Consider the following 27,908-nt stretch of genomic DNA (forward strand, 5'->3'; position numbering starts at 1 on the left):
ATGAGCGGAAGGGACCTACGGGCTTTTATTACCAACTACAGAGCAGAAGATGCAGGTAAGTCAGTGATATTTAGGTCTGAAACATGGCTGACTGTTGACTTAGTGGTCCCTTTGTCTGTTAAATACGTTTGACCCCAGGCCCATGTGTTAAGATGTGGAATTTTTATGCTGTCAAGACTTTGAAGCTTTTGTCAGGCAGCATTGTGTGTGTTTATTCACCTGTCTCCTTGGGCTCCACAGCTGAATTGCCATATTTAGCTCCCCCTTCAAACTCACCAATGCCGAAATGTCCCAAATGACCCTTAACCCTTACAATCCACAATGGTTACACTTGTACTATCTGTTTGTCTCAGCCTCTTGTTTCTCTCGTTGCTTAAGTCAGCAGAAAAGACTTTCCCTACTCTGAGATGTTGAATGTGAGGACATGTTAAGCAGTTTCCGTGTTCCTAATTCAGCTGTATCATGTGCTTGCTTTCATGTAGCAAAACTGACAACAAGAATGAAAAATGGCCTTGGCAGCTCAAAGTACAAACAGGCTGAATATCAACGTTTAAAAGCTATGGTTGAAGCAAAACGGCAAGAATCTGATCTCATTGGGCAAAAGGTAAGTTTGGTCATTATCAATAAAACAACTGCATTTAGACAATGTTACTATTAGGTATTATTATGAGGCAATTATTTTTATGCTTAATAACTTGACGTGATTCAATCTATGACTATAAAGAGTAATAACAGTTTTCATCAGCTACCAATATCCTCCTTTCTTTGTGCTTGAACTCATAGTGGCAGCTGATATCAGTGTGAGATGATAAAACAATATGTCTCCTTTTCCCTTTTTTGTTTCTTTGTCTCTCTCTTACATGCCGCATTCTGTGAGGGGACTAAACCCCATGGGACAAACCGAGCAGTAATGACACTGCCGCACACAATAGCATTGCCACTCTAATGAATATTCATTAAGCTTCCTGGGGATTTACTATAAAACTGTTTGAAGTTTGTAGTGTTCTACCTCGATCTAAGCAATGGCGATCAGGCTGTTAACCCTGTTGTGTTTTAATTGCTAAACTGTGGCAAGAGTTTTTAGTATCTTATTACAATTGCCCGTGGCTTGTTGCAGCTTTGCTCTCTGCGTGGACTAGATAAGATGGGCGACACTCGCATCCAGTCGCCCCGCTGAAAGGCAGGCTTTCTGCGCATCTCTCAGCAGTGATGTGATGGATGGTAAATAAATGGCCATGAATTGCTGAAGCATGAGATCTGATTTGCTCTCTAGGAAAGGGCCGGCAGCATTTTCTGCCGTACTTATCAAAACCTTTGAAATTTGCTTCTTGATAAGAATCGTTGTGGATACTTCATAGCGAAATAATATCATCTACCACTGCAAAAATTAGGCACAGCCTTTATACATTTTATTTGTTGTTGAAATCGTCGTAGTTGCTTTAAAACAATATAATCACATTCATAGGGGCGGCTCCACTGATTTGCCTAATCAAATTCAGTTTAGTAGTCCTCGTCACCAAACAAACCACAAACTGCGCTACAAATGGAGCTTGTTGTGTTGATGGACACACACACACACACACACACAAATGCGCACGCCTTCTTCAATGGTAAGTTACGATTGGAGTAAGATTAGTGTAAGGGCACTATACAGCATATGAAAATTGCGCTATAAATGACCCTGTCCTAAGTCGGGGAAACTGAGCAATGATATCACAAGGGTTACTTCTTGTTCAAATGGTTATTTGTGTTGCCAGAGGTCCGTTTCCTTGACTTGCTGCCCTATACAGCCACAAAAGCCCTTATATAGTGAATGTTTTATGATTCTTTCTAACACCAAAAAGTGAATTTGATGTGTAAAATCGATGATGGTTCTTTATTCTAGACTCCAGCACATCATGTTCCCATGTTTTCTTAAAGGCAGCCTTTTAATGTGAAAGTCAAATACTACAATAACAGCATCCCATTGGTTATTCTCACCAAGCGCTACACACTCACGTGAGATCTTCTTTTGTACAATTATCTGAGTCAGTGGCTTGTGTGGAGAAAAACAGATGAACACAATAGTGCTCTGCTCTGGGAAGGGTGCAAAGCAGGACCTGGTTCTTTCATGATGTGAAAGACAAACAAATTGGTTTAGATTAAGACTTGCGTTCTCCCCTCTTAGCAACATGCCTCATGCATGTCATGCACGTTTTGCTTGATTGCTTTAATTTTCAGATGATTGTTGTTTTGGAACGGTGGTATTGTTTCATTTGAATTACCTGATAATAAGCCTCTCAGAGACAAAAGTCCCAAAAAACTAACAAATGCATAGTCTGACTGGACCAAATCCCTGAATAAAAGCAGGCTCAAATGTGCAATGAAAGCAAGAACGATTTATCTTAGATAGAGGATAAATGGCCTATGATGGACCCAATTCATTTTTAAAAGATGTACTACTCTCCATGTAAATCTGCATCATCACATATTGTTTATTTTCATTTTGATGATGATGTTATTCTTTTGTTACATATTTAATGAATGATTAGTGTAGTATACTCCAGATTCTTATTTGTCTGGATAGTTGATCATGTGTTGTGGGAGATTAACTGGCTTGTCAAAAGTTAACTAAACAAACATCACACAGGGACTTAACCTCACCATATACACTGTACATTCATTAATGAGCTTTGTCATGCACTAAACGCTATCTTAAAGGTCCATCAGACTTTGTGTGCCGCCATGGCAACCAAGGAGAGCGCCACACTACGGCAGCACAGACAGGTGTGGAGCAGAGAATACCCCAGGCTGCAAAAGACCCAGTAAGTGGCTCCCATTACTCCCTGTCATTATCTGCTGCAGTTTTCTGAATCTGCTCTAACACCACACACATTCCGTTCCACTTAGGTCCCATTCAGCCCAGGCAGCAGGGAACTGTTTGAAACATAGGGTAAAAAAAGGGACAAATGTAAGCCAAAACTGGCATATGTATCAGGGAGAAAAACGGAGTGCAAAGATTGAAGCTGGTTGTCTCTCGTAATGACATTGAATGAGGGTAGAAATAGAAGAGAGAGAGGGTAGAAGTTGTAGTGTTAGAGCTGTGTGAAGACAAAAGAGTAAGCTGAATGGAGAAAATGTTACGCTCTCCCTCTGTGTGCTGAGGCAGAAGAGTGGAACTGACTCCCCAGCGGTGTCATGCCTTGTGAAGTGAGAAGGGCAGTGCTAACTCCGGGGTGCAGCGTGTTGGCTGTGTAATGATGGTGTCTGAGCCAGCCAAGGTTAATGGTGTACACAAGTGTGAGCTTCAATAATGAGCTTAGTCATAAAATGTTCCACTGCTTCCAAAACTATATACACATACAGCGCAGCCAATTAAACTGCCTCAGGATTCAATAACCGCCCTGTCAAATGGGAGATAGGCCAGTATGTCTTTATGGCTACTCTTTCTTCAATCATGCATTTCTCCTTTGGCCAGTCAGTGAGAAGTATGCAGTTATGTAATGGAAGATGATATATAGGCGCAATTCATAAAGCAAAGTGACTCCTGAACTGACAACGGTGTCCCAACTCCACACACTCCAGTATCATTCGGGCAAACGTCATAAAAGATCTTGCTTTCTGTTGTATATCGAGTTGACATCTTTTGGCTTAACCACCCTACTTGACAGGGCAGAGACATGGGATATCCTGGCTCTCCATGTCAGGGCCTGTGTGTTCAACTTGCTCAGCATTAGGAGTAGCTTAGTGTTAGGGGCAGCCATGTGTAGTAAGCGGAGTCAGGGTGCCAATGCCCACTCAGGGGGGCCTCAGCTTTCTTACAACACAGCAACAGTTGTTCAAGGCAAATGGCAGCCAGCTATGATGTTCCCTCATTCATAAATAAACGGTTGCAAACATTTTGTAGTGGAGGTGTTGCTACATTTTTTCATTATTTACAGCGTTTCCTTATTTGCTATTCATAAATCACACCATCATGCAAGAATCAAGACTTGTTTTTTATAATTTATTCTCTTGTCTTAAAAAGCTTTTTGCAGATTTGACAACAGAGGAAGAACTTTAAATATGCAGCAACTCAATAACATGTAGACTCTCCTTCCTCCTTTTCTTCCTTGGGACACACTTTACAACATGTTTCTAATGGTATACCAGTGCCATCCATCAGAAGCTGTATGAATGAGCTTCAATTATGCTGGTACTGTGTAGTTAGCTTGTGCTTTTATGAATGTGCATGTTTTGGACAGATGGATAGACACGCCTGCCATGATCCCCTCCAATGTAGCTCTGTGTGTGTGTGTGCTATCTGTCTATGTAATGTGCTTTTTCTACGCCACAGGGAGATGGCCGAGAACGACCTGTGTGACTTTGTAGCGCAGATAAGGCCAAACGGTACAACAGACACTGCCATCTTCTCCCTTCAAGATTATGGTGAGCCTCAATTTTGAAGTTATATGACCATGTAAATCTGAGATGTACTTAGTCGCATACATAATTGAAGAGCCTGACTTGTACCTTGTCTACACCCACTGATGCCCTCCATCAGTGTCTGCACTGGATCTGCTCAGTGCTGTTGCTGTGCGCTCATAGTCTCACAGCCCAATATGCAATCATGTAAGAGCATAAAGTGGAAGCTCTTACACAGCTGGAGGAGACAGCTGCATGATTAAGCATATCTGTTCCATTGCCCAACAAATGTGTGGGAGCTACTGAATCTAATTGAATAAAAGCCTGTTTTGCTCCTCCTAAAATTATTTTCTAACGGTGACAAAAACAATGACTATTGATAATGATATTGTTATTAAGATTATTTTTGTTGTAGTACAATGTGCATGTCTTCAATTGATTTGGTGAATGTTTGCCTGCATATGTGTGTGTTGGTATGCAGAGCTATTCCTAGAAAGGGAGCGAGAGTCATTCAGGATTGCCACTGTGGAGCCTGTTCATGAGCTGAGAGATGACCTGCTCTTCAGACTGGGTGAAGTACAGCAGCAGCTCACTACCCGTCCATCAAACTGGGAACAAGTATTACAACAGGTAACTTTGTGATAAGAAAGGAATCAGTGTCAGTTATGTCCCAAGCGGGGGACTACAGTTACTGCGGAACAGACAAAGGACTGAACAGAGACTTTATTTTCCACAGTTAATCAAGATTTTAATGCTGTGTCAAGGAGATGTCAACACTGCAGCTTTTGAATAAATTGGATTTACTGTGTTTGACGTAGGGCTGGCTCAGAGTACTATGTTAAGGATTAGATTATTTGCTAGTTTTTCCTAACAAGTATTTGAAATCTCCTCCATTAAGTGGCAGCACTTCATCAATAATGTCAGTGTACACACCAGTGGCACAAGTGAACTACATGTGTTGTGTGTGCGCGAGATTACATACTCGAAAATATATAAATGACACCTGTGTTGTCCAAACATATTTATTGCACAATCCAAGATTCAAAATAAACGTAAGCGAGGCTATGCAAGAGTTATGACGGTTGACTCACCTTCAAATAATGAGCGTCTCAAAAATACAAGCCTCCAGTGTATCACACTATTGTCTGTCGATTTCTGCTTTAGTATCCAAGTGCTCATCATTAATGTGATGAAGCAGTATTTATATATACACACAGTATTCCATCTACACAAACAGAAATACATTGATTAAGTTTTTTTAAAAGAGTTTTAACCTTGACTCCTGGTTAACATTCAGTATTTGAACCCATCAAAACCATCAACACTTTTCACAATGGATCTTAACTGAATTCTCTCTACAGGTAGCAAAATGTAACACCCTGTTCTGCACATGTAATAGAAGTGAACATAAATCACACTGCTATTAGCTCACATAAAGGTCTCCGCTTGCTTAAGGGGTTTATTCACTCTTCACATATCTTTTATTATGTCAGATATCCTCAGTCCCCAAGTCACCACTCTTAATTGTGCTTTGACTCCTGAAGGCTTTCTGCCGGCTCTAGATATGAATGGTGAGATTAAGGAGCAGGGAGGCTTTTGAAAGCAGATCATATTTGGAATTAACACTGTCTGCCAGCCATTTTGTCTTCCCTTTGTGGCTCATTCATCCTGTCTTTTTCCCATGATCCCCTCTGCTGCTTCTGGCCCACAGCCACTGCCCACCTGATTGCTTGGCCACAACAGAGCAACCTCCCTCCACCATCCTGCTTGTCTTTTTCTTCTTGTCTTTTGGTCTTCTGTTTCTAATTTTACTGCCTTGTTTTGCTCTCTCATTTTTACCCGAAGCAAATCACAGAAACGCTTTTCTGGTCTGGGGTTATAATAACAATTCTGTTGTAATTAGTTTAAAAAGGAATTTTTACCATTTTGCCTTCAAATTCAAATCTGTGTTCTGTGCAGTACGGTAGCTTATAGGGGAACGGGCAAATCAAAAAGTAAGCAATAATAGAACATTTACCTTGGTAGTTTGAAACTTCACTTGCAGCATTTCTTGTATGAGTTCTACAGTTTAGTGTTTTACTAGAGTTTTACATCAGATATATCTGTTGAAATGATTACATTTTCTACAAAATGGATTAGCAGCAGATCAAGAGATTTCAAGATGGTTTCTGGGTAGCTGGGAGAGATGGTTTCTTCATTTTCCCTTTCTACATATGAATGCTTTTGACTTGTCTCTAGGCAACTTAGTCCCAGCTTGAGGGTGAGCTCCACCAGCCTGCTAAGCAGCCTCATACCTACTATCACAGCTTCAGTTTCCACCAACAGTTTTGAAATGCTTAAGTATAAAGTACACACATTATATTACTTCCATTTGAGTGTACAAGGTGATGGAAAAGTGACTCTGATGCATTTAGTGCCATGGTTGAACAGAATAAATTAAGCCATAAAGGAAACATATTCACTGCCATCTGATTCTCCATATTTCACTCTTTGAATGAATATCACACAAACATTCAATAAATAAGTCAGACACTTGCAAAGCATTTAGATAAAAATAAGTACAAGTCTTTGTATGTTTTAGCTTAGTCTAGAGACAGTAAGGGTAAACCTCAGACTCTAGAGGCTCAGTGCAAAATCTGTTATGGTTATCGAACAATGGAACAGATTGTTATTTACCAAAGCATAACAGGAGTTTGCTCATCCTGTGTCTACGTGCAATTTTGGATCACAGAAAAGACTATCGAGAAAGGTCATTACAGTATCCAATGGGAAGCACTGCAGGATAATTTGGATTCCTTGCAACAAATCTGGCTTAGTCCAAAATATTATAAGATTCAAGACGATTCAAAGCATTCTATAAAGTCATCTGAGCAGAAAGTGTCATATTGAACAAATTAGCTATGGTGAACTTTTGGCATCATTTAGATCCATTGAACCCCAGATTTCATTTATCCTGTACAACAAAATCTCAATGTGACTACTTCTGTTTAATTTTTATGGATTGGAATAGCTGCTGCCATAAACGATTCCACTATTTTTGTTCTAAATACCACAGAGAAAGAGCGCTAATTATTTAAGCATCCCGTCTCCATTTCTAACAAGCTGTTTTTCTCCTACTAAACATCCAGGGAAATAAGCAGGGCACAATTACTTGCTATTAGTGATTCATTCTTATGATAAATGTTTCAGAATCCAGACGACTGAGAGAACAGGGAGTTCAACCATTCACTGTGATCATTCAGCTGATTTGAGGAGACAGAGCGTTACAGGGGGGGCGGAGGGGGGAGGGGGTGTTGCAGCACATAGCTACAATCTCTCCAGACTCCTTTGTGTGTTCTTACACAGCCCCACATCCTTAAGCTCTGTGAATTCAAACAGAAAGCCTTTCCCAAAGCATTATGGAAATCAGAGTGTTACAGCGATTCCTTGATAGTCAGAGCAGGATGTGCTTCTCTGTTTCCCCAGAATAATTTGGTTCATATTAGCAATATTTGTTCACAAAGTCAAGGACAATCTGACAGCTATTGGCTGCTGATTTGATTTTCTTCTGCCAAGTCTGTTTCTAGATTTAACATAACATTTCTATATTCAATAACTTAAAATATTTTGTTCACACTTAAATCACCAGGTAAAGTTTGTGAAAGACCAGCAGGATGACATCATTGCAAAACTTAATGCAGAGTACCAGGCCCTGGACAAAGAGATCATGGACCTTGAATTGGAGGTATGTTTCTCATAAGTGGTTTTAGACATGGTCTGTTCCGTGAATCGTGACAAATATCATACACAAGGAAAATAATTATTTAAACTTAACTGGATCTCTGCATTAGCTACTCATCAGATGTGTTTTTGGCTCTTACAGATTTTTGGCCTGCCATAGTTGAAAGATAAGAATCGTGTTCGAATTGTGATGAAATATCTTGTTGTCAATCCAAAATGATTGTCCTAGATCACAGAACGAGACACATCCACCAATGACCAATTCAATGCCCAAAGACAGACTCCAAAAACATTCTGTGTCAGAGATGTAAAGCTACAGTATTTTACCTTTCATTAATACGTTTTGAAGAATTTGCCTCCTCCTGATCGGATCAGATTCTGGGAAAATCCTTTAAGCCCAAAAAATACCATCATTTACCACAAGGGGCCTCGCTGCCTCAATTTGCAATCATAATTTCTCATGATGGCAGGCAGGAGGAGTTGTGGAGGCGGGAATGCGCTGCAGCAGGTAAGAAGTTAAAAGAGCGAGTTGATCAAATTTCCTTCCACCTCCACACTTTTGGAGACTGCAATTTTTGGCAATCATGAGAGAATTATGAAGAAATATTTGGTTGATGTGCTTCATCACAGTATAATCACCTCTGCCAATGGCCAATTTAGTGGTCTTGTGAACAAAGTCAGCAGCTGCCGAAATCCTGACAGAAATTTAGGGCCAAATTCTCGCTGTTTGACTGCTGCTATGAGTCACATCTATGAACCGGCACAGATGGATAATGAGCTCCATCGTTTTCCCCTGTCTGTCATAGTGCTATGGTTCAACAGACATTCATCAAACTTAGCTGACGGATACCCATCTTGCACAAACATGGCATGCAATGAATGTACATTTGTCTCATGCTGAAGTTGTAAGTATTTCTTCTTGATGGCTGTATTTCCCTGTGCAGGACTATCTTACTAGTACTTCAGATAATCTTGAGAAGATGGAGAAAATTCCAGAGGAGGTTTTGGATTCAGATTGCCCTTACCCCGACCTCAAGGAATCACTGGTCCAAGCCTTCCACTCGCTGTCAGAGAGGTACCAGAACAAGCTCCAGGATCTTCAACAACTGCTGAAAGGAATATGCAGGTAGGCCTCGAGGAGTACTCATGTTTAAAAATGTATTACAACTTCAAAGTGATTATACATCAAGAGAAAAATGTGGTGATTTCTCCAGCTGACAGTTCCCTCAATATCTTATCCATCTCTGAAAAAAAGTGGGTTTTAATCGCATGTCCAGTCATCCATTTAGCCAAGCGAGAGCAGGGCAGATTAAGATGAAAGATGGAAAACTCAGCGTGACACTGACACCGTAGCAGCACAGTCATTTCTCTCTGCAGAACAAGTCAAGTCAGTAAGAGTTTCATTATATCAGTGATTCATAGATGAGTTACACCTACATGTTTATTTTCATATGGTTCTATAAAACGCAAACAGCTTCTGTCAATAATGTGGGATTTATGATTGCGCTCCCAAGGTCATGTTTCTGGATGAATTCACAGTCATGGTATTCATTTCAGTTTGCTTTGTTTTATTTCTGGGTCTGGGTCTGTTTCAGGTTCTGTGGCTGGTGTGCAGATGACCACCTCCGCTTCCAGGTCACGGTAGCTCAGTACCCCTATGACACGCCCAACCGTAGAGTCCTCTACATGGACATGCTGCAAAGACACTTCCCGGACAAAACTAGACAAGAACTGGTCAGTAGTTTGATGAAATATGTGAGACGTACAAAAGAGAATGATGTAAATTCGTGAACACCAGAATTCTCGCTATATTACATTACATTACATTACATTACGAGCATTTGGCAGACGCTGTTATCCAAAGCGACTTACATTACATTACCACCCTACGCAGAGGGGAGCAATTGAGGGTTCGGTGCCTTGCTCAGGGGCACCTCGGCAGGGGCTCGAACCGGCAACCCTCCGGTTCCCAAGCGGAAGCACTACCCACTGAGCCACTGCCTCCCTATAATATCCTGAGGTTATTTCACATTAAGACGAACAAGCACAGAAACACATCCTCGTCTATAAATGTAACTCCCTTTGTCAGTTTGTAGCACCCATGCTGTGTGAGTCTCAGACTCCCTGGTCAATGTATCTGAGTTCCTTGAACCGAGCAGACAGATTGATAAGCCTGGACAATGATCCGCTCAGCACGGTGCAGGATGTGCGGTGTCACCCACCATGGACAACTTGCTCAAGCCACCACCTAGAATTGCCATGACAACCGCCAGCCCCTCCCTCACCAAGAGACCTGTCCTCATGTCAGTTCTAGCTTGGTGCTGTATTTAGGGCTGTGATCGTTCAGCCTTAGGGGGGCTGTGGAAACACTCTTTATCTACATTCACTTTCTCATAAACAGTCCCAGGGCCGATTTAGTGCTAACTGCTCCTAATTCAGCTATTAGTCATAATTAAGATAGCTGGGATTCGGTAGATAATCAATGTGAGCTGCAAATTGGACTGCTGAAAGCCCATTTATGAAGTGAATGTTTGTGTACAGCACAAGTCTAAATATCCTAAAGACATTTTTGGCACACAGTACGTCAACAAATCTGACACAGATGGCATCAAGTGAGGATAAACTGAAAGTGAGCTGTGTGTCTGCGAATGATGTTCATGACTCCATTAGATATTGAGTCAGAAATGCCTCCGATTGCTGTTTGGCAGCCGTGTGCTTTGCATAGATATTAACTGTGTACAGAATGAGAATGAACATGATCTAGTTAGAACATATAATTAGGGCATCATCTTTATGAAGAAGGTCTTAATTCTTCTTTTGTTGCACACTACTGCTACTGTCTGATTCTGACAAAGTGAGATTGAATGAGAAATATTTCACTGTACTGACGTCCCAATTCAATCATTTGAGGATGATGGCATCATTTTCAGTTTTGTCAGTTTCCTTTAAATTTTAATACAATATACACCCGCACTGTTTCATAGCAAGATAGCAGAGATGACATATTGCCACAGTTAATGGGTTTTTGCAGAGTAACAGCTTAAAGCCTTGGTGATCAATCTCCGTCTGTCTCCTCTACAATTGCTAATAGTAGCCACATTTTCCCATTTTTGTGTGTCTAAAAGATTGATCTGATTCTGGAAACTTTTAAATCAACATTTTAAAGGTTTGAGACTCAGAATAGTTGGTCAGCGATACCCTTTTAACACTTCGACAGTGTGCTTGGTTTAAATATAGTACTTGTGAAATTGCCGTAAAGATTTATTTAGCCGACCTTGCTTTTTTGCCATTATGTAATTCTCTGAACTCCAAGATTTTCGAAGTGGATTTCCTGCATTAGATAGTCCAGCAGAGACCTCCACTCACATTTCAAGTAGATATCACTGTCTCTGAGAAATACAGCTACTTGTGTATGTGGATGATCACTGTCAGATGGTGCGATACTCTAGCTAGCTTATGTGCAGGTCACACATGCATGCCCTCAAATGGAAGAGTCTGTGTCTTCCTTCATCTTTTGTCTCTGTCTCCCTCGGCCTGTTCTGTCTGTCTGTTTAATTAAGGAATTGAGTTTGCTGTGAAATTATATATATTTATGTAGTTTCTATTTAATGGATGCATGCTGTTCAGGAAATGATTCATGAGAATATTAAGAAGAATGCCTTCAATAGTCTCAAGCTTGAGAACATACATGCTATTGCATACATGTTCCACACAAATGCTACACACACATTCGAAAGTTGGCGCCCTCCTCCTACACACATGCACCAGAGGGGGCACCGCAGGCAGCCAGCAGCTGGCGCCAGTGGAGCAGGTTGTGGTTCGGTGCCTTGCTTAAGGGAACCTCGGCAGTGGCCTGGAGACAAACTGGCAACTCTTTGGCTGCCAGCTGCCAATCCACACTTTTGGCCCACGGGGGACTCGAACCGGCCACCCTCTGGTTCGGAGGGTGGCAGTCCCCTATGGACTACGCCACTGTTGAATACAACATTGAGTATATTGAATCAAACTGGACAATATCAAATGATCCTTGGGAGTATGGAGTGGAATTCTGATGCGATAAACCTGAAATGGGAAACTCACCGCCGCCACCTTGTGTATTCGGTATGTAACGTGGGTATACCTTATAGTGCTTTAATCGCGGCAGTACAGAAGGTAGGTTCCTGTTTATTTAGGTACTGTGGGTTAGTTTGGTATCGCTAGCATCCAATTGAATTCAAAGCATAGAGGAATAATTGGTTGGAGTCTGTGGCACCCCAAGGATAAATGTACTTCCCATTTTAGTACCTGAATAAAAACATTATGTGCACCCCTGCTAATCAGAGTGGAGAACTCCCTCTGCTGGATCGGACTCCTTATTGTCACTGATGATCCTTTGATGGTGTTAAGATGAGCTCATCATATCAAGATGCAGGAGGTTGCCGCATGGATTTTCCCATAATGCTTTCATAATGTTCCAAGGCAGCAGTGGAAATAATTCATAGCGCTTACCTTTTCCCGGCTCTCTACGGGGAGCATTTTCATCTTTTCTTCTCTCACTCCACGGGGGAATGTGGATGCAGTAGCACTTCAGTGCAGTCCATGCGTCCACAATATGTAATATGAGCATTCATGCCTGTGTGAAAACATGCACATATCAGACAAGCATTCATGAACACAATTTCATGCTCAGGCTTACTCACCTCTAAAAAAGTGAGAAAGACAAGGGTATTGGGTTATGTGAGGAACAAAGGTGGTGAAGTTTTAAAGTTGTGCATTAATAAACAGGATTTGCTTGACTGCCTCTGGCACTTCTGTTTCGTTGGCAGGTCTGTCAGCTCGTTCATTTTCAATAAAACCAGTCAGCCGTCTAATGCCTTCCCACCGTCAGTTAGCCGCGATTAGCCCGTAGATGAATATCATTCCCTCTGTTCCAATGAAGCAGCCAAGTGATGGTGCCTCTGTGAATGCTGACACAATGATGAATCGCTACAGGCAGCCCTCACACAGAAAGGACCTGTTTTCCTTCAGGACATTTTACAGTCATCAGAGAGGACCCATATTCTACAGTTTCTCTCTGGCTTTCGGTCCTGCATCTTAGAGACAATGCATGTATATGTTTAAGGATTTATGGTAGCGTTTTGGGAATTGGACACAAAGCGATGTACAACACTGCAGCAGGATTTTGCATTCAGCCCACAATGCCTCTACTTTGCACGCTGTGTTGTTACCTTCAGCAAGGAGGTCATTGTTTCTGTCTGATCCGTTTGGTTTTTTGTTCGCAGGATTACACAAAAAGTCCACAACTGATTTTTATTGCACATGTGGGGCATGGCCCTGGGAAGCACCTTCAAACCTTTGGTGCCAACCTGAATACAGCAAAGATTGTGAGGTGTTTTTCCATTTTTTTGTAAGATTCTGCACCAATCTCAATGACACAAATCAGGTATTATTGATTATTGATCACGATAGTCCTTTCTGCTGCTAAATTAATTAATTATTTAGTAGAAGAAGAGTTTTTGGCACAGTTATGAACCGTAGTCACGCGCTCTTTGAGTTTTTGACGCCAAAGATGATTAAGATTTCTTTTGAGTGAACTCCTTTGTGTTCTACCATGAGGTACAAACAAGGTCTTCTCCTGTCAATGCCATTCTTCCAGACAGAGCATGAGCGTATGTGGGACTGGCAACGCTTCACCCAGGCGCAGCTAAGAGCCGTGACCCAGCAGTGGCAGCGGGACCACGGGGAGCTGCTGTCCAGAGCCCTCGTTACCCTGCAGGAGGCGAGGCATGCCCACCAGGAGGAGCTGGAGTTCCACAGAGACCGACAGCTCCAACACAACATCTGCGCACATCTCAGACAAAAGGTTAGTTCAATCTCTTTCTTTGGCTTTTCTTCCCAGAACCCTGTCTGGCAGGTTCACCCTGACATCCGCAGTGCCCACATGCTTGTGAAACGGCTGAAAGCTTTAGACACAGTATGGAACCGTGTCGTTCTGATAATGGCAGCAATTATGCTACAGTGTTTCTGCCGCCCACGCAATTCCATCAGGAACTGTACATCTGTAACATTCATGTCACTGCTCATTGTTCTACACATTAGGACAGCCTATTTGTTGTGTACACCTACACTTTTAAGTAAGTAGAGTTGACATTATAGAATTGCTTTCCAGAATATTTAGAGTGCTGATCAGCAGTTGCATATATTTGTTATTTGTTATGAGAAAAGGGGGAAGGCACAGATGAACAGCTGGGCCTAACTGCCTCTTCAAAAGCAACATATCCGCTGCTGAAGCTGAATGTTAACACCATCCCACCTTTCTGACGGCATATTGCTTTACCTGTCACTTAGGATGTGTTATGGCCGCAATCAAGCTGGTAATCATGATGCAGCTGTTCCTGAGGGGTGTTTAGTCACATTCGCACAACAAATCACAACTCTCCTGTGATCAATTCTGCGCGTTACTGTGGCAGCACTGTGTGAATTAACTTAGATTTGTCTGCCTGCTTGTGGTGAAATACGTGGTGTGTACGTCCTGTGGCCGCTCAGTGTTTTCTATGGATCAGAGACCTGTGGCTGATTAGATGACAAGACTCTGAGTGACAGAGATCACCAGCAGTGGTCAATGTTTTCGACAGGTTACTTTTCAGCATGGCTGGGATTGCATGATAGTTTAGTGTTTTGTACAGTTGCCTCCCGCTGAAAAGGTCCTTGGTTTGATTCCATGCAATCATATGGAGTTTGCATGTTCTTCATTTATTCACAAGTTTCTTCATGGTGTTCCACTTCTTTCCTTCCATCGTCCTTGCACATGTAGGTCATGTGATTAGAGACTATGAGACAGATTTACTCAGGGTGAAACGGTAGAGTAGCCGTATCTGTAAAATGTGTGTGTTTGGGTTAATGCATATGCACTCTAGGGCATTCTGTTGTTAAGCTGTTCCTTCATATTGTACTATTTTCTTATCATCCGTCTGTGCAAAGTGCAGGCACACTGCGGATTTCTTGGACTTAGCGTATCGTCTTTCTGCTTTAGTGTCCACTGGTCTCATGTCCTCCCACCTTGTGCCTTGCACTCATTCTGGATTTGTGACTGTAACTTATGCATGAGTCAATGCTAATTTACATCATACTTATAACTTATACATACTTCTAGGGCCACTTTAGGTCAAGCTATTACATTAGCCATTAAGTAATGTGCTGATACATATTAGAGCAGTTGTCATGTGCATTAGGATGTGAAACACTACTGCACTACTGCACGTTTAGACAATGGGGAGTATCATGTATGAATCTAACAGCTCAGGAGTTCTAGTCACTCTCAGTCATGAGCACTGTCACATTTTTCTGCTTCTTTGTCACGTTATCCATAATGTTGAACAGGTGCAGCACTGTTGTGTTTGTGTCTTGTTTTTATCATCATTATTATTTAAGTCAGGTGTGTGTGTGTGCGTGTGCGTGCGTGCATGCCTTTTTCTAAAGTACTTTAAAAGCAACATATCATTAATTCCTGGGGTAAATCTTCATTGGAACATAATGGAGATGCGTCTACTTTCCCTGACTCTTTTATGTCAGCAAATCAAACCACAAACACAGCATTTATGTAAACCAGGCACTTTCATTCTCATTTCACACACTTTGTTAGATTCCGATTTTTTTTTTTTTTGAGTGAGAGGTATAAGTGTGAGTTTGTGGTGCACAGATGGGCGCCTGTTCATGTCCAATCTCTCCCTCACTGCCTTTGTTATCCCAGCACAGGGACACATTGGAGACACTAGATAGATTCTCCCTCCACTGCGTCTGCTTATGAACCCCTCCTGAGATCAGCTCCTCTTCTCCACACTGCATTTTATTCCACTTTTGTTTTGCTTCTGATTTTCCAAGTTATGTTTCAGTGGAAGATAACGATTCCCAATATAGCTGGCAGGTATAACTATTAGAGGCTCACATTTCCAGCGTTGCATTGCTTTTCAGCAAATGCATCTGGCACAAACGAAGTGTATTCACTGAATGACATTTAACCAATCTCCGACCCTACCACAGTTTTCACCATTTCTTAGTTTAAGCAATAGCATTTTTTAAGGCTAATACTCTTTCACCACCCCACTCCTACACACTAGCAGGGAATCACAGAATTTCGCTTTTGGCCATTATATTTTATCGATACGCTTTCAGATTTCAGCTTTGTGCACTAGAAAAACTGACAACAACCCAACTAATTCAATAATTTGGGGCCAAACTGATAGCAAAACCATGCCATCCTTGAATATGTGACTATGTGTCAATGGAGATGGTGGAACAAAGATGCAAATAAATCTGATATTGTAATTTTAAGAGGTATTTTGGATTAAATATGCATAGATAAAAGGACCTGTAGTTAATTAGAGCACAGCTATTCCACATACTCATATGACTCCTTTTCTTAGGGTTGTATTTTTTTATCTTTGGTCTGATGGACACATATGCATCGGTATAAATTCCTCACCAGGTATATTTTCAATCATATCTACTGTACAAATAGCCTCCCTCCAAACTCCATCTTCTCTGTGCCTCTATGGGTTCAGGTGTGAGGGATTATTGATGAATGTAAAGGGAGATTTTTTGGCCACCGCCGGTCTGGTGTTGACCTCATTAGCAGCTCATGCAGCCCATTCAGCTCTCTTCTGAGGGATGTGCAGTGGGAAGAAATCCAGGGTAATTGATGCCAGAGTTAGACTGAACACCTCTATTTTGTGAAGGGCAAAGTCGTCACACAGACCATAGCAACATGCAAATATGGCTGTGTCTGGATCCACCTGTCTAGACACATCCATTCTGCAGTTGTTCAGAGAAAGTTCCACAGATGCAGCACATTACAGCACGTTGAATAGCTACACTCACTGGATTATGAGGATAATTAAACTGGCAGGGTATGTATTTTTTTAATTGGTCCCATATATATCTGCTGAATTTGACCCATTGTTTTTAACTAAAATGGAGGGCAGCCAGAGCGAGTTACATAGGGACCAACTCCTACGTCTACAGCTTGGTGCCTTGGTCAAGGGCAATGGCAGGAGCATAAACCTAGGACCCTCCCCACACAGTTAACACAAGGGCTTTGTCCTGTGAGGAAACAAGTGTTGCCACTGTGCCACCGTGCTGCCCTCAAAGGGAAAGAAGTGAGGCATTAATATCCTAGGATTAAGTACATATTGTTGTCAGTGAGGGGAAACTCGCCCACTGCATTTAACCTTTTCTTAATGTTCAGTGGGCTGCCACAGTACAGCATCCAGGGACCAACTCCAGGTCTACAGGCTCAAGGGCAAGGGCAGGAGCATAAACCTACCACACATTTAAGATTCTGTGGGAAACAGGGGTACTTGGGGTAAATCCACAAAGGCAAATAAATCCTACATTTGACTCCAGGTGCAGTAGCTTTAAATTCATCTAGATGTGCAGATGTGCGGTAAATAATGGGATAAATAAACCATTACATTTCGCAAATTGGTAGATGATTGATTATTTTGTAGGAACCTATCTATAAGAATCATTTTACAAATGCTGGAGTGGCTCCTGGATCCAGATTTGCACCTAAACTTAAGGAGTTTGGAGTTTGGAGCCACTGCCCTGAAAGTCGTCTCACTCCATACCCCCCACTGCTCTCCGCAAGACTTACGACATCACCATTACATCACAACAGCTCCTCTCTTCCTTCTCCTCCTTCATTTTCTCCTCTTTGTCTTTTCACTACACAGTATAGCTTTCATAGCCCAACACGCAACCACACACAGACACACAAATGCGTAAATCACTCCCAATAGCCCTCTACCCTTTTTAGGACATCATCTTCTCTACTTTATTGTTGTTGTCATCCTTTCTTTATGTTTGTATATGTGCCTCATATTTTGTACTTTACCTGCCCTGTGTTGTTATTTATGACATTTATGTTGTAACTTCACTTTTGGAGCACTCCTGCTCACAAACATTAGACAGACTCTTCTTTTCCGACTCAGCTGTTTGCGCTACAGTTTTCTGACAAATAGCTGCCATAATCGTCAATATGCTGATGAACATATTGTGTTTTCCAGGAGTAAATAAAGCCTGATGGGACAGTAGAATGTGTAAATGTGCTCAGACGGGCAAGGGATGAGGCAGCCAACAGGAAAAGAGGCAACGCAATCAAAATGGTAAAACGGGGGAGATATAGGGAGCACCATTAAGTATTAATAACCATAAGCTGAGCACCGTGACAGATCAACGTATGTCCACAGTGTGCAAGTGAACGCAGCATCGCTCTGAGCTCTGTGTGTTAGCAGGTTCCCCCATGACACTGAGTGACAGTGGCACTGTGTGGGATGATGAGTGTGGCACTTCATCCCCCTGCTGGCCTGCTGGACATGGCAACACGGACATGGAAGCTGTGCGTGGGCCTCACAGTGTTTCAGTGACAACCCTCTATTGGGTTAATTGCTCATATCTGAATAATATCTCTCACCAAGAAGAAATGAACCTGCGATTACCGGGTTTATTTTTAAGAATATTAGTTGATATCCTTGAAGCGTTTTAAGTCTTGCATCATTAGTAGTGGCTCCACACACGGAGGGATGGAATACTTAGCTCAGATACAGAAAAGGTAATTTTACTGGTTGGGGAATTTTTTTTTTTTCGCATGAATTCACATGAATGTGTTCACTCATTCGTTACACATCCAAATGCTGCCTTTAAATGGCCTCAGATGGAATGTTGATGATAGCTTCTGCAGCGCTCCTTGACTGAAGACAATGTTAGCTGTGCACATTTATCCAATGTGGCGTTGAGCAGACTGGACTGTGTAGATGAAAAGGTTTCCATTCGATTGTATTTCTGATGTTTCCGCAGTGGCTTCTGTGACACCATGAGGAAGGAGGCCGCCCCAGTTTCAATCAAATTCAGAGAAAATGAGATTCCAGTGTCAAAATAAATGTCGACTACACATAATGAGCGTTTCATCTGCTTTGGGCTCTGTGAAATGCTTTTTCATCTCTGCGTAAACAGGAAGGAAAAAAAAAAAATCAATTCTGCAATCTGCTGTGGCCGTAATGTGTCTCTCCTGTGATGTGGACCGCACCTGTGCTGCACCTCATCATTCATTTATTTCACATGGTTATGGAAAAAGTAACTAATACAATGCTGACACACACACACACACACACACACACACACACACACACACACACACACACACACACACACACACAGGCAGGCAGATTGTTTATACTGTACATTCTGCTCTCCAGGTTCTTGGCAGCAACCACGCTGATATCATCTTGAGACCTGAACTCAGCTTGATGTTGCAGTAGATGTAACTGCAGTCTCTGCTTCTCATTCTGGTTTCCACAAACAATAAAGCTTGTGCAGTATGATCTGTGGACGATGGAATCAGGGTTTCTACAGTCGTGAAAATCCTGTCAGTCATTGAATTTGACTGTAAATGTGTTTTTCCAGGGTTAAATATCCGTTTTTGGAAAAGTTGTGGAAACAATGATACAAGTGAAAACACAATCTAAGAAGTCAAAACTGTGAAGATTAGAATAAGTCTGATTCAATTACAGATTTGCATCCTGTCATCTATGAAACATGGATCATTATCAGACCCCCATGTGCTGTGTGGACAATGTGTAGAATTTCATTTTATGCTATTTATTTGAAATCAAACGAACTCATATCGACACAAATCAACTCTGCTTTCTTGCTCAGCTTCCTCGGCAGCAGTGTTTTCCTCCTCATCTCTATCTGTGTATACTTTGAAGCCTGTTGCTAATTGGAAAACAAACCTATTACTCATGTGGCAGTGCAGCAAAACGAACTCATCCATTTCCCCATTTGTCTTTTGCCTGCTGATTATTGCTTTTCTCACACTTTTTCAATACTTTCAGGATACAAATGCAAATGAATGAAAAATCATTACCACCCAACAAACACACATCAGAGCACAGTGACAAATGTATGTTTAAGTATTATATGTTTGTATGTCAGTCATCATTTAATTCTTTAATTTCAGAATCACACAGTACATTTACCAGCATTAACACACACTAACTCAAATATTCACCCTTTTTGGGGCATTATTGTGTGAAAAACGCCTAAACAAAATCGCTTGTATGCAATGCTCAATTTGGGGACCTTCTATATAATACAGTAGCTTTGTAACTCTTGCAATGCCAGAGTAAAACAGAGTTCAAACAGAGCAAAAGCAAATGACAACGATGCCTACGACCCCTGCAATGATTGACACAAACACAAAAGAGGTTATAGGTACACATTACTGCTTCACATTTCAACTTTGAGGACAGTAATAAAATCAACAACCAAACTTATTTAATCATTTCAGGGCCAGAGTTCAGATTCCATTGGCTTGTGAATTCCATTGCAGTAACACCCTCTTGCCAGGAGATGGCAGAACTAAAGTTCAACATGGTGTCAGTGGCACAAAGAAGCTAGTACAGTCCATGCTGTTGCTGTAATAAGAATATTATCAGCCTATATTTTGTTCTCTTTGTAGAACAGCGTACAGTCTGCAGCAATAATGTCTTATTGAAACATAAACCAACATCTGAGCACTATCTTCCCGAGGTTATCTTATCTAATTAAATAAAAAAACCTAAAAAAAAAGTTTATGGCATTTGAGGGATTTTCAATGGTGCCGTTGAGGTTTTCATTGCATCTTGGTGTGTCGCAAAAGTCATATGAATCATTGCTGTGACTTTCTAATAAGGAGATAATACTGATACTTACTAAAAGCAATAATGCTAATGAACAGCAAAAAGGAAACAGGGACTCGCTAAGAAGAAAACAACTGGGGAAATGGAATCTTCCCACAACAGATAAAGCAATATCAACACTGGGATGGCATACTGGATTATTATTAATTATTGTTAAAAAAAGGTTAACGGCTTGTGGGATGTGTGTAAAGGCCTCAACCATTCAGGTGCAGCATCATACAGCAATATGAATGATACTGTGTTCGGTTCAATTATGTGGCTACACTTACTTCAACACAAAAAATGTAAATAGACACTAGAAATCGAGTGAGAACAATGTAAGATCTCAAACAAATAGTTGTTACTCTCAGATCTCAGCAGAGTTTTACTTTAAACAAACCTGTTAACAGTTTCTGTGGCCTCGTTAAATGTGTGGCGCCTTGTAAATGGCATTATTACAGTCAAATCTCATTTCACTTCATGCCATCATACAAATGGAACCTCTGCTTTTCACACAGTGGGAGCATTTGTGGAATTGCTTTTTGAAATATATGACAAATATGACTTAAATGAGAGCAGCTTTTTAGTACAGACGGCAGCAAAGCCAGGATATTGTATTGTACCATGTGTTACTTTAGTTGAAGCATAATTGCACAGATATATTTGTCTTTGAAAATAACTTGACATAACAATTGGAAACAATTTGAGAGGCGACTGAAAACTAAAGCTTTGTAGAATTTGCTGAAATTGATTGAGATGTCGATCGTGTCTCATGTGCTCGGTTGGGACGAGTTGTGGGGGCAGGACTGGAGTGTGTCAAAGGGAGTCATCCTGGTTTTCTCACTGCACAATCTTATTATTAATCTTACACAATCTGACAGACTGTTGCTTTACAAAGTGATCATCTAGTGAGCATCATCCCAGTGCCAGGTGCACCCAGTCCATTCAGACCCCATGTGGTGGTTACAAGGATCCTTTAGTTGCCAAATTTGCAAAGATTGATTGTTTACCCCAACACAAGTTTCCTCTTTGATTGTGCTTGTGCCCCCTTTCAGGATATTAGAGCCCTGAATGTCTGCACAGGGTTTGTGTGTTTGCAACTGGTTTGATTTCAAATGGAACTGGAATTAAGATAGGGATTGTTCAGCTGCTTCATCTGCTACAGGCATATGATTGACTGGATGATGCAGCTGGTGCTAATGTGTGTTCCACCATGTTAATTTGTAGCTCACTCCTTTGGGGATTTTCAAGCTCTCGACTAATGGATTTGTGAAACTGTCTGTCTGGTCAGAATGCAACTTTAATACCCAGCATGCCACAGAGAGCCTGCTGCATAACAAACCTGTCAGTCACTCACTCCCCTGCAAACTGTGTGTCTGTGTGTGTGCGCGTGTGCGCGTGCGTGCGTGTGTGTGTGTGTGTGTGCGTGTGTGTGTGCTAAATGTTATTATACTGTCGGTTTCCAGATGTCTACCTGACTGAGTGAAGACAGCACTCCTCCCCAAAAAAAGATGTCCAGAAATGCAATTTTACTTTCAAATTATTTTCGGCTGTGGGATATAAAAGTTGTCGCAGGTTATACTATTTCTGTCCTTTTAGTGAAAGGAGCACAAATTGAGTTCCATTTTGTGAACATTTGATTGTGGCTCACTCAAGCATACTCAGCCAGCCATACCACTCCACTGACGAGTGTGCAGTACACTGATTGGGTCTGTGTGCCCTTTTTTAACGCCTGCTCAACCCAAATTTCCTCTGGAAGATTAATTAAATTGAAGTTATTAACTGTTCTGCTAATAGTGCTAAAACTAATTTAACAAAGTGTCAATAAAATAAAAAGGTTTTCTTCTTACTCCCTGATGATCAGTTCAGTTCACTATCAGTTTAGTTTTTCACCATTTGTGAGATGCTTTCAGTTGAATTACAATAACTTACTAAATGACTTTTTCTCTTAAAACTTAAAGATGGACACTAAAGCATTTTATGGCAGAGGGCCACATCATTCCAGGCTGTGGTTTAAACATGATTTAATATGACCTGTCCTTCTTAAAGGAGACGTATTTGACACTAAAAGCTATTGTTGGTGCGCCATGAGAGAGGGGAGCTACTCTGAGCATTGTGTTTGCAGTGTTACTATTAATGGGTATCGTAACTGTGTCACTTAAAAAGTCATTTGTAGGGTTCTACATATCTCACTTTTATGTGGAGGGAAAGCATTGCAACTATTTGGGAGAGCTCCATAATGATTAAACTTTGTAGTCTGCTGACTTCTTTCAGATTTAAATGTGTTGTTGTGGTTACTCAAAGACCCTAGAGATGCTAAGAAATCCGTTGCATTTTACCTTGAAAGCATAGAACTTTTTTTTTTACAATCCAGCTAAACAAGGCTGCTGTGTTTCCCAGCTCCTGAGATGTTGATAGTGTGGAGCTGCAAGGTTTCCTCCCACAGTTTACATTACACTCTCTGGAGCTTTGCTGGATGTGTATCAAGGTGAAACCAGTCTGTTCTCTCTATTTAGAAAGCCTGCCCTTTTGGAATTGTCTGCATAATCAATAGCCTATACGCAGTCTAAATTCACATCTTTCCAGCTTCAATAAGTACAGTTTTGTCAGGCTTTCTTTATTATTCAATGCTTTTGCGCCTCCTGAGGTGCTCTGACAACAACATACTCCGCCTTCAGAACTCTGGCACTGGGCCTCAGCTGGTTGTCTCCCTGTATTTCTCAAGATGGCAGCTGATGGACAGTAACTTGCTCTTGGTTGCCCCTCTATGTGTATTTGCATAAGTGTGTGTGTTTTTGTCTCCAGCTGCAGCAGTGGCGTGCCCAGCAGGAGGAGGTGGCCAAGCTGGAGGCCGCTATAGCTGCCAGGCGACAAGAGGAAGAGGAGGAGAGGCTAAAACGGAGGCAGGAGAAGGAGGCGGCCGTCAGATCGCAGCAAAAAGATCAAGTAAATGCAACCGTCACTCATCACTCAGAGTGTTTACATGCACACGCTCACATTTTTGGCTTCAACACGCTGAAGGCAAGAATGTGAAGTAAGACAATAAATGTGGAATTAATGGGATTCAATCTTTTGTTCAATATACTTGAGTCAATGCTTGAGGCGAAGTATGCCAGGTGAGAAAATGCATGCAGAGAATGTCAAGGAGAGAAGTGAAGGAGAGGAGAAGTGTTTACATGCTTGAGTTAATCAAATAAACAACCTTTGTTACTTGGATAACATCAATGTCAGTTTATGACTATTTCAACGTAATTATGGTTTTTATAATGTATTAGAATCTAAGTTTGTACATGCGTGTAAATGTATTGACTCTACATTTACACGCACTTCCTATCATCCTATTATGTAACTGTTAACAAGACTTATGCACAGATGGAATTAACAGGAATCGGCTGTTCTCAGAATTTTTATGACGTGTTGTGTAATCGTATTGAGGGGAGTCGGTCCATTGAGGAATCACATGTGTAGGTGTAGGTCAAGCTTCAATTATATTTACATACCTGATTAAATCTACTTTGATTTATACTCATTTGAATTGCATTATAGTGTATAGATGATTTTTCAAATGCATTGATTTCCTTCATTTGGATTAGAGTCAAAGTTTTAACCTGCAAGTACAACCTGACTGTGTCACCAGTGTGTGTGAGCTGTGTAGTGACTCACAACAACACAGCAGAATAATTAAACTCATTATTTGATCGTTGGTGGATACACAATACCTCTAATATCCTCCCACACCCACCTGGATGATCCTACTCCCACTTTTCCAATTTTTAAGAGAGAACAACAGACATATAAACTGGAAACATCTTTTTTTACAATTCACAAATAAATCAGTGTTCTATTCAGGCTCCCCTGGCACTTTGCATGCAAGCATTCTAATGACAAAGCATACTTATAATGTGCACTAACTTACTTACGTATAGTTTCATTTTCAGTGTTTCCATTTGGGAAAATAAAAAACGGATTTTGGTTTATAAAGGCAAGAAGGTCAAACAATAAGACAAAGAAAAGACAAACAAAGAAGAAAATACAGCAGGAACATAGTAGAGCAATTATAAACCGAATTCAAGAAGTCTGATCGAGCCTCGAGCCAAACTTGGAAGTTCATGACAGAAGAAGACGAAGATTGAGTTGCAGTGTTTTGGTATTTATCCCACTGTCGGGATTTGATTGAGAACTCATAACAGTGATCTTAATATCCAGAAACCAAGAACGGATGTAAAAGTGTACATGCAGTCTGCTGTGTGTGCGTGTGTGTGTCTGCGTGTGTGTGTTAAGAGAGCTCTCCACTCAGCCATTTATTTCTGTATTACCTGTCTTATCTTTCTACACTTGAAAGATAACAGAGTTTATTAAGGATTTCAAAAACGTGACTGTTACGCTGTGTGAAGACTTTTAATTGTAGGTGCACATGGGGGAGCAAATTGAAAGCCTATGATGTTACGATTATCCTGGTATTTTTGATTAGCTTAATTTACCGTCCTCACAGGTGCGTCAACACAAGAGTGTGTCTGTGCGTGTGTGTCTGTGTGTCTGTTTAATTAACTTCCTCCTCAGGGGTCTACTAGGAGAACATGTGCAACAAGAGACAATCTCTGATTAATGAGAGTATTTAGGGCTGCATTGGATTCCATATAATTTGGCACAATGGACTGGCAGACAGTGAAATATCATCTCATTCTCCTTATTTACGCGTATCTGATTCCCGCCTGGTCCTGATCGATAGGATGTAAAGACCCCGTGGCCGTTCAAATTAGTGGGAGTGTGGCTACTGTTGTTGTTTTCTGTCAACTTTTCCGTGCTTGTCTGGTTCCTCAGGTGAGACGGTTTTATCGGGATCAGCGGAGGAGGAGGGAGGAGCAGGAGAGGAAGGATCAGGACAGACTGGCACATCTGAGGAGCATCTTGGAAGATCAGGCCAGGCGAGATAAGGCGAGGTGAGTGTTGCCCTGTGGGATGCTGAGTTCTCACTGCTGCTTGGTGCATCAAAGAAAGTCTAAACTCCTGGAAACACATGTTTATCAAGACAGAACTTCCATTTATTTAACAGTTTGCTTACTGATAAATAATAGACATTTTAAAATACAAGTGATTCTTTCTCTTTTGATCTTATTGTGTTCCACTGTAATGATGGACATATCAAGGGTAACACAAGACATTCAGAAGAGTTATTTGCTTTGTATTCTGGCACTGTAAGAAGTTTATGATTGCACAAACTTCTGTATACTGTGTAGAAGTAGAACTTTCAGTGCTTAAACATGTCTTGATGTCAGGCTCTTTTAGTGTTCAATTAGATCAACAACAGTAACAAGAACTAAACTAGTCTGGGTGTGACATTGACACAAGACTGCACCTCAGCTCATATACGAACCCCAGGGATGCACTGAACTTAATCACTTGCTGAGGATATATGAGAGTGAGTCAAAGTGTGAGTTTCACCCTTTCACCTCTGTAGCTGAGGTGAAAAACATGGACTTTGAGATGAAGATCCAGCCTTTGAAGCCTGTTTTGTATTATTTACTTAGTGTTTAACAGACACACACGTGATGTTTTGGGATTCAGAGGGATCAGATAATGGTGCAGTTGAACTCTGGTAGGTGCTATATGCAAACATCAGGAGGGTCTGAGTGAGATATAAAATCCGATAATGGAAGATGGAGCCGCTCTGTGGCTGCCCAGGGTCCATCTGTGTCAGAGGTGATGGGTAATGTTGATTGTGGTAGAGGAAGAGAGGGACTGCTAGATATGATCTCCTCCTCACCCTCTCTGCTCCCCCGTAGGGTGCGGTTTCGGGCGGATATGTTGCTGCGGCGTAGGGAGGAGAGAGAGGTGCAGGAGCTGGAACGGCAGAGAGAAGAGGAGGAGAAGCGGAACCGTTTGGAAGCGCTCCGAAATCAGGTGGATCATTGTGTACTCGCAACCGTATCAACCGTACTGATTTGCTCTGCTTGTTAAAATGACTCATTAGGCAGGACTCTTCTGAGTAAAAGCATCACTGCCCCCCTATGGCAGTATATAAGAATACAACCACTGTCTCCTTTTTTTTTATTGTAGGTTGCAGTGGTGGCAGAAGCGGATCCAGGCAGGATGATGGCAGATACTGAGGCTTGGAGGAGTCGGCAGTTGAACTTAGAGGAGTCTGAGCTCCAAAAGCCGCTCTATGTTGTAAACACATACACAGACACACAGGTGAGGTGCCATAAAGTGTACCCTCATATAACCTTGGAAGAAGCCACACAGCCTTTTGCCATCATTCCCTTATCAATGCTCTTGAACTTCAACCTGCCAGCCGTCTTTCCCACAGTGTCCTCACTTGGAATCACTTTATGATGTTTAGCTACTAATGTTTATTTTAGCTTCTAAATAGCCCTGTGGGGAGATGAAGCAAGATGTTTGCCAATCAATGTTTCAATGTCCTCTCAGAGACCTTTACACAGCCTTGGCCTCAAGGCCGCCCAGGCAATCAATGTGTCAGAAGAGTTCGGCAAACAGTTTATTATGTAAGATGTAAGAAGATAGCCAGTGACTTATTATCCAAAATCCATTTTCTCATGAGAAAGGAGTCCTGGAATGTGCAGTAAAACCATCAAGGGCAAACAATGATGATTGTGAACTGACGGGATATGCGGCTGTGTGTTAATGTGTTATTTACTGCTTATTTATTCTCCAGATTGTGTCTGACCCCAGATTTCGGATAGAGCGAGCTCTCCGAGAGGCCGGCTTGCACCGCACTCAGTACGCCAAAGAGGCCCTGTCTCGCATCAAACCCCCCAAGCCGCCACGACGGGACACCAAGTCTGTGCTCAAATTCTGACCCCGAGCCACATTATCAGGTCAAAGAAACACTCTTTTATTGAGATGAACGATCAAAACTCATATTTACAGAGATACAGTTGACAAAAGTGACTCAAAGTCTCATTTTACAGTACAATCACCACATCCAGTATTACCATAATCATGCACAGAGCTGTCTGAGATTATTACACAATCTGTCTGAGTCAATGCAAACATTTTGCCCGGGCTGCACAAATAAAAATGACCTCTTTGTACATTTGTCAATATTGTCAATATAAAACGATCCATATGTGCCTCCCGTCATACAGGTTT

The 27,908-nt window shown here is 41.5% G+C and overlaps 1 protein-coding gene across 1 annotated transcript; it reads left to right on the top strand.

Annotated features, from left to right (window-relative positions):
* On the top strand, nucleotides 1-27,850 carry LOC143009929 (coiled-coil domain-containing protein 148-like). The gene is made up of 14 exons (XM_076162031.1): nucleotides 1-55; nucleotides 483-604; nucleotides 2,701-2,804; nucleotides 4,316-4,407; nucleotides 4,865-5,013; nucleotides 8,012-8,107; nucleotides 9,048-9,229; nucleotides 9,699-9,837; nucleotides 13,739-13,945; nucleotides 23,604-23,744; nucleotides 25,620-25,738; nucleotides 26,582-26,699; nucleotides 26,856-26,990; nucleotides 27,472-27,850. Exons 1-14 carry the CDS (start codon nucleotides 1-3, stop codon nucleotides 27,613-27,615), a joined length of 1,803 nt encoding a protein of 600 aa, XP_076018146.1. The 3' UTR covers nucleotides 27,616-27,850.
* Nucleotides 27,851-27,908: the final 58 nt, after the last annotated feature.

The sequence above is a fragment of the Genypterus blacodes genome, unplaced genomic scaffold (assembly GCF_046128005.1).
Source record: "Genypterus blacodes isolate CSIRO-AG114 ecotype Tasmania unplaced genomic scaffold, CSIRO-AGI_Gbla_v1 ptg000118l_1, whole genome shotgun sequence".
Lineage (NCBI taxonomy): Eukaryota > Metazoa > Chordata > Actinopteri > Ophidiiformes > Ophidiidae > Genypterus > Genypterus blacodes.

What these genes read in the sequence shown, in the direction of transcription:
- LOC143009929 (XM_076162031.1), top strand. Translation starts at nt 1, where the DNA reads ATGAGCGGAAGGGACCTACGGGCTTTTATTACCAACTACAGAGCAGAA. An exon ending in CTTCTCCCTTCAAGATTATG is followed by an intron (nt 4,408 to 4,864) that starts GTGAGCCTCAAT and finishes GTTGGTATGCAG; the next exon opens with AGCTATTCCTAGAAAGGGAG. An exon ending in TCATGGACCTTGAATTGGAG is followed by an intron (nt 8,108 to 9,047) that starts GTATGTTTCTCA and finishes TTCCCTGTGCAG; the next exon opens with GACTATCTTACTAGTACTTC.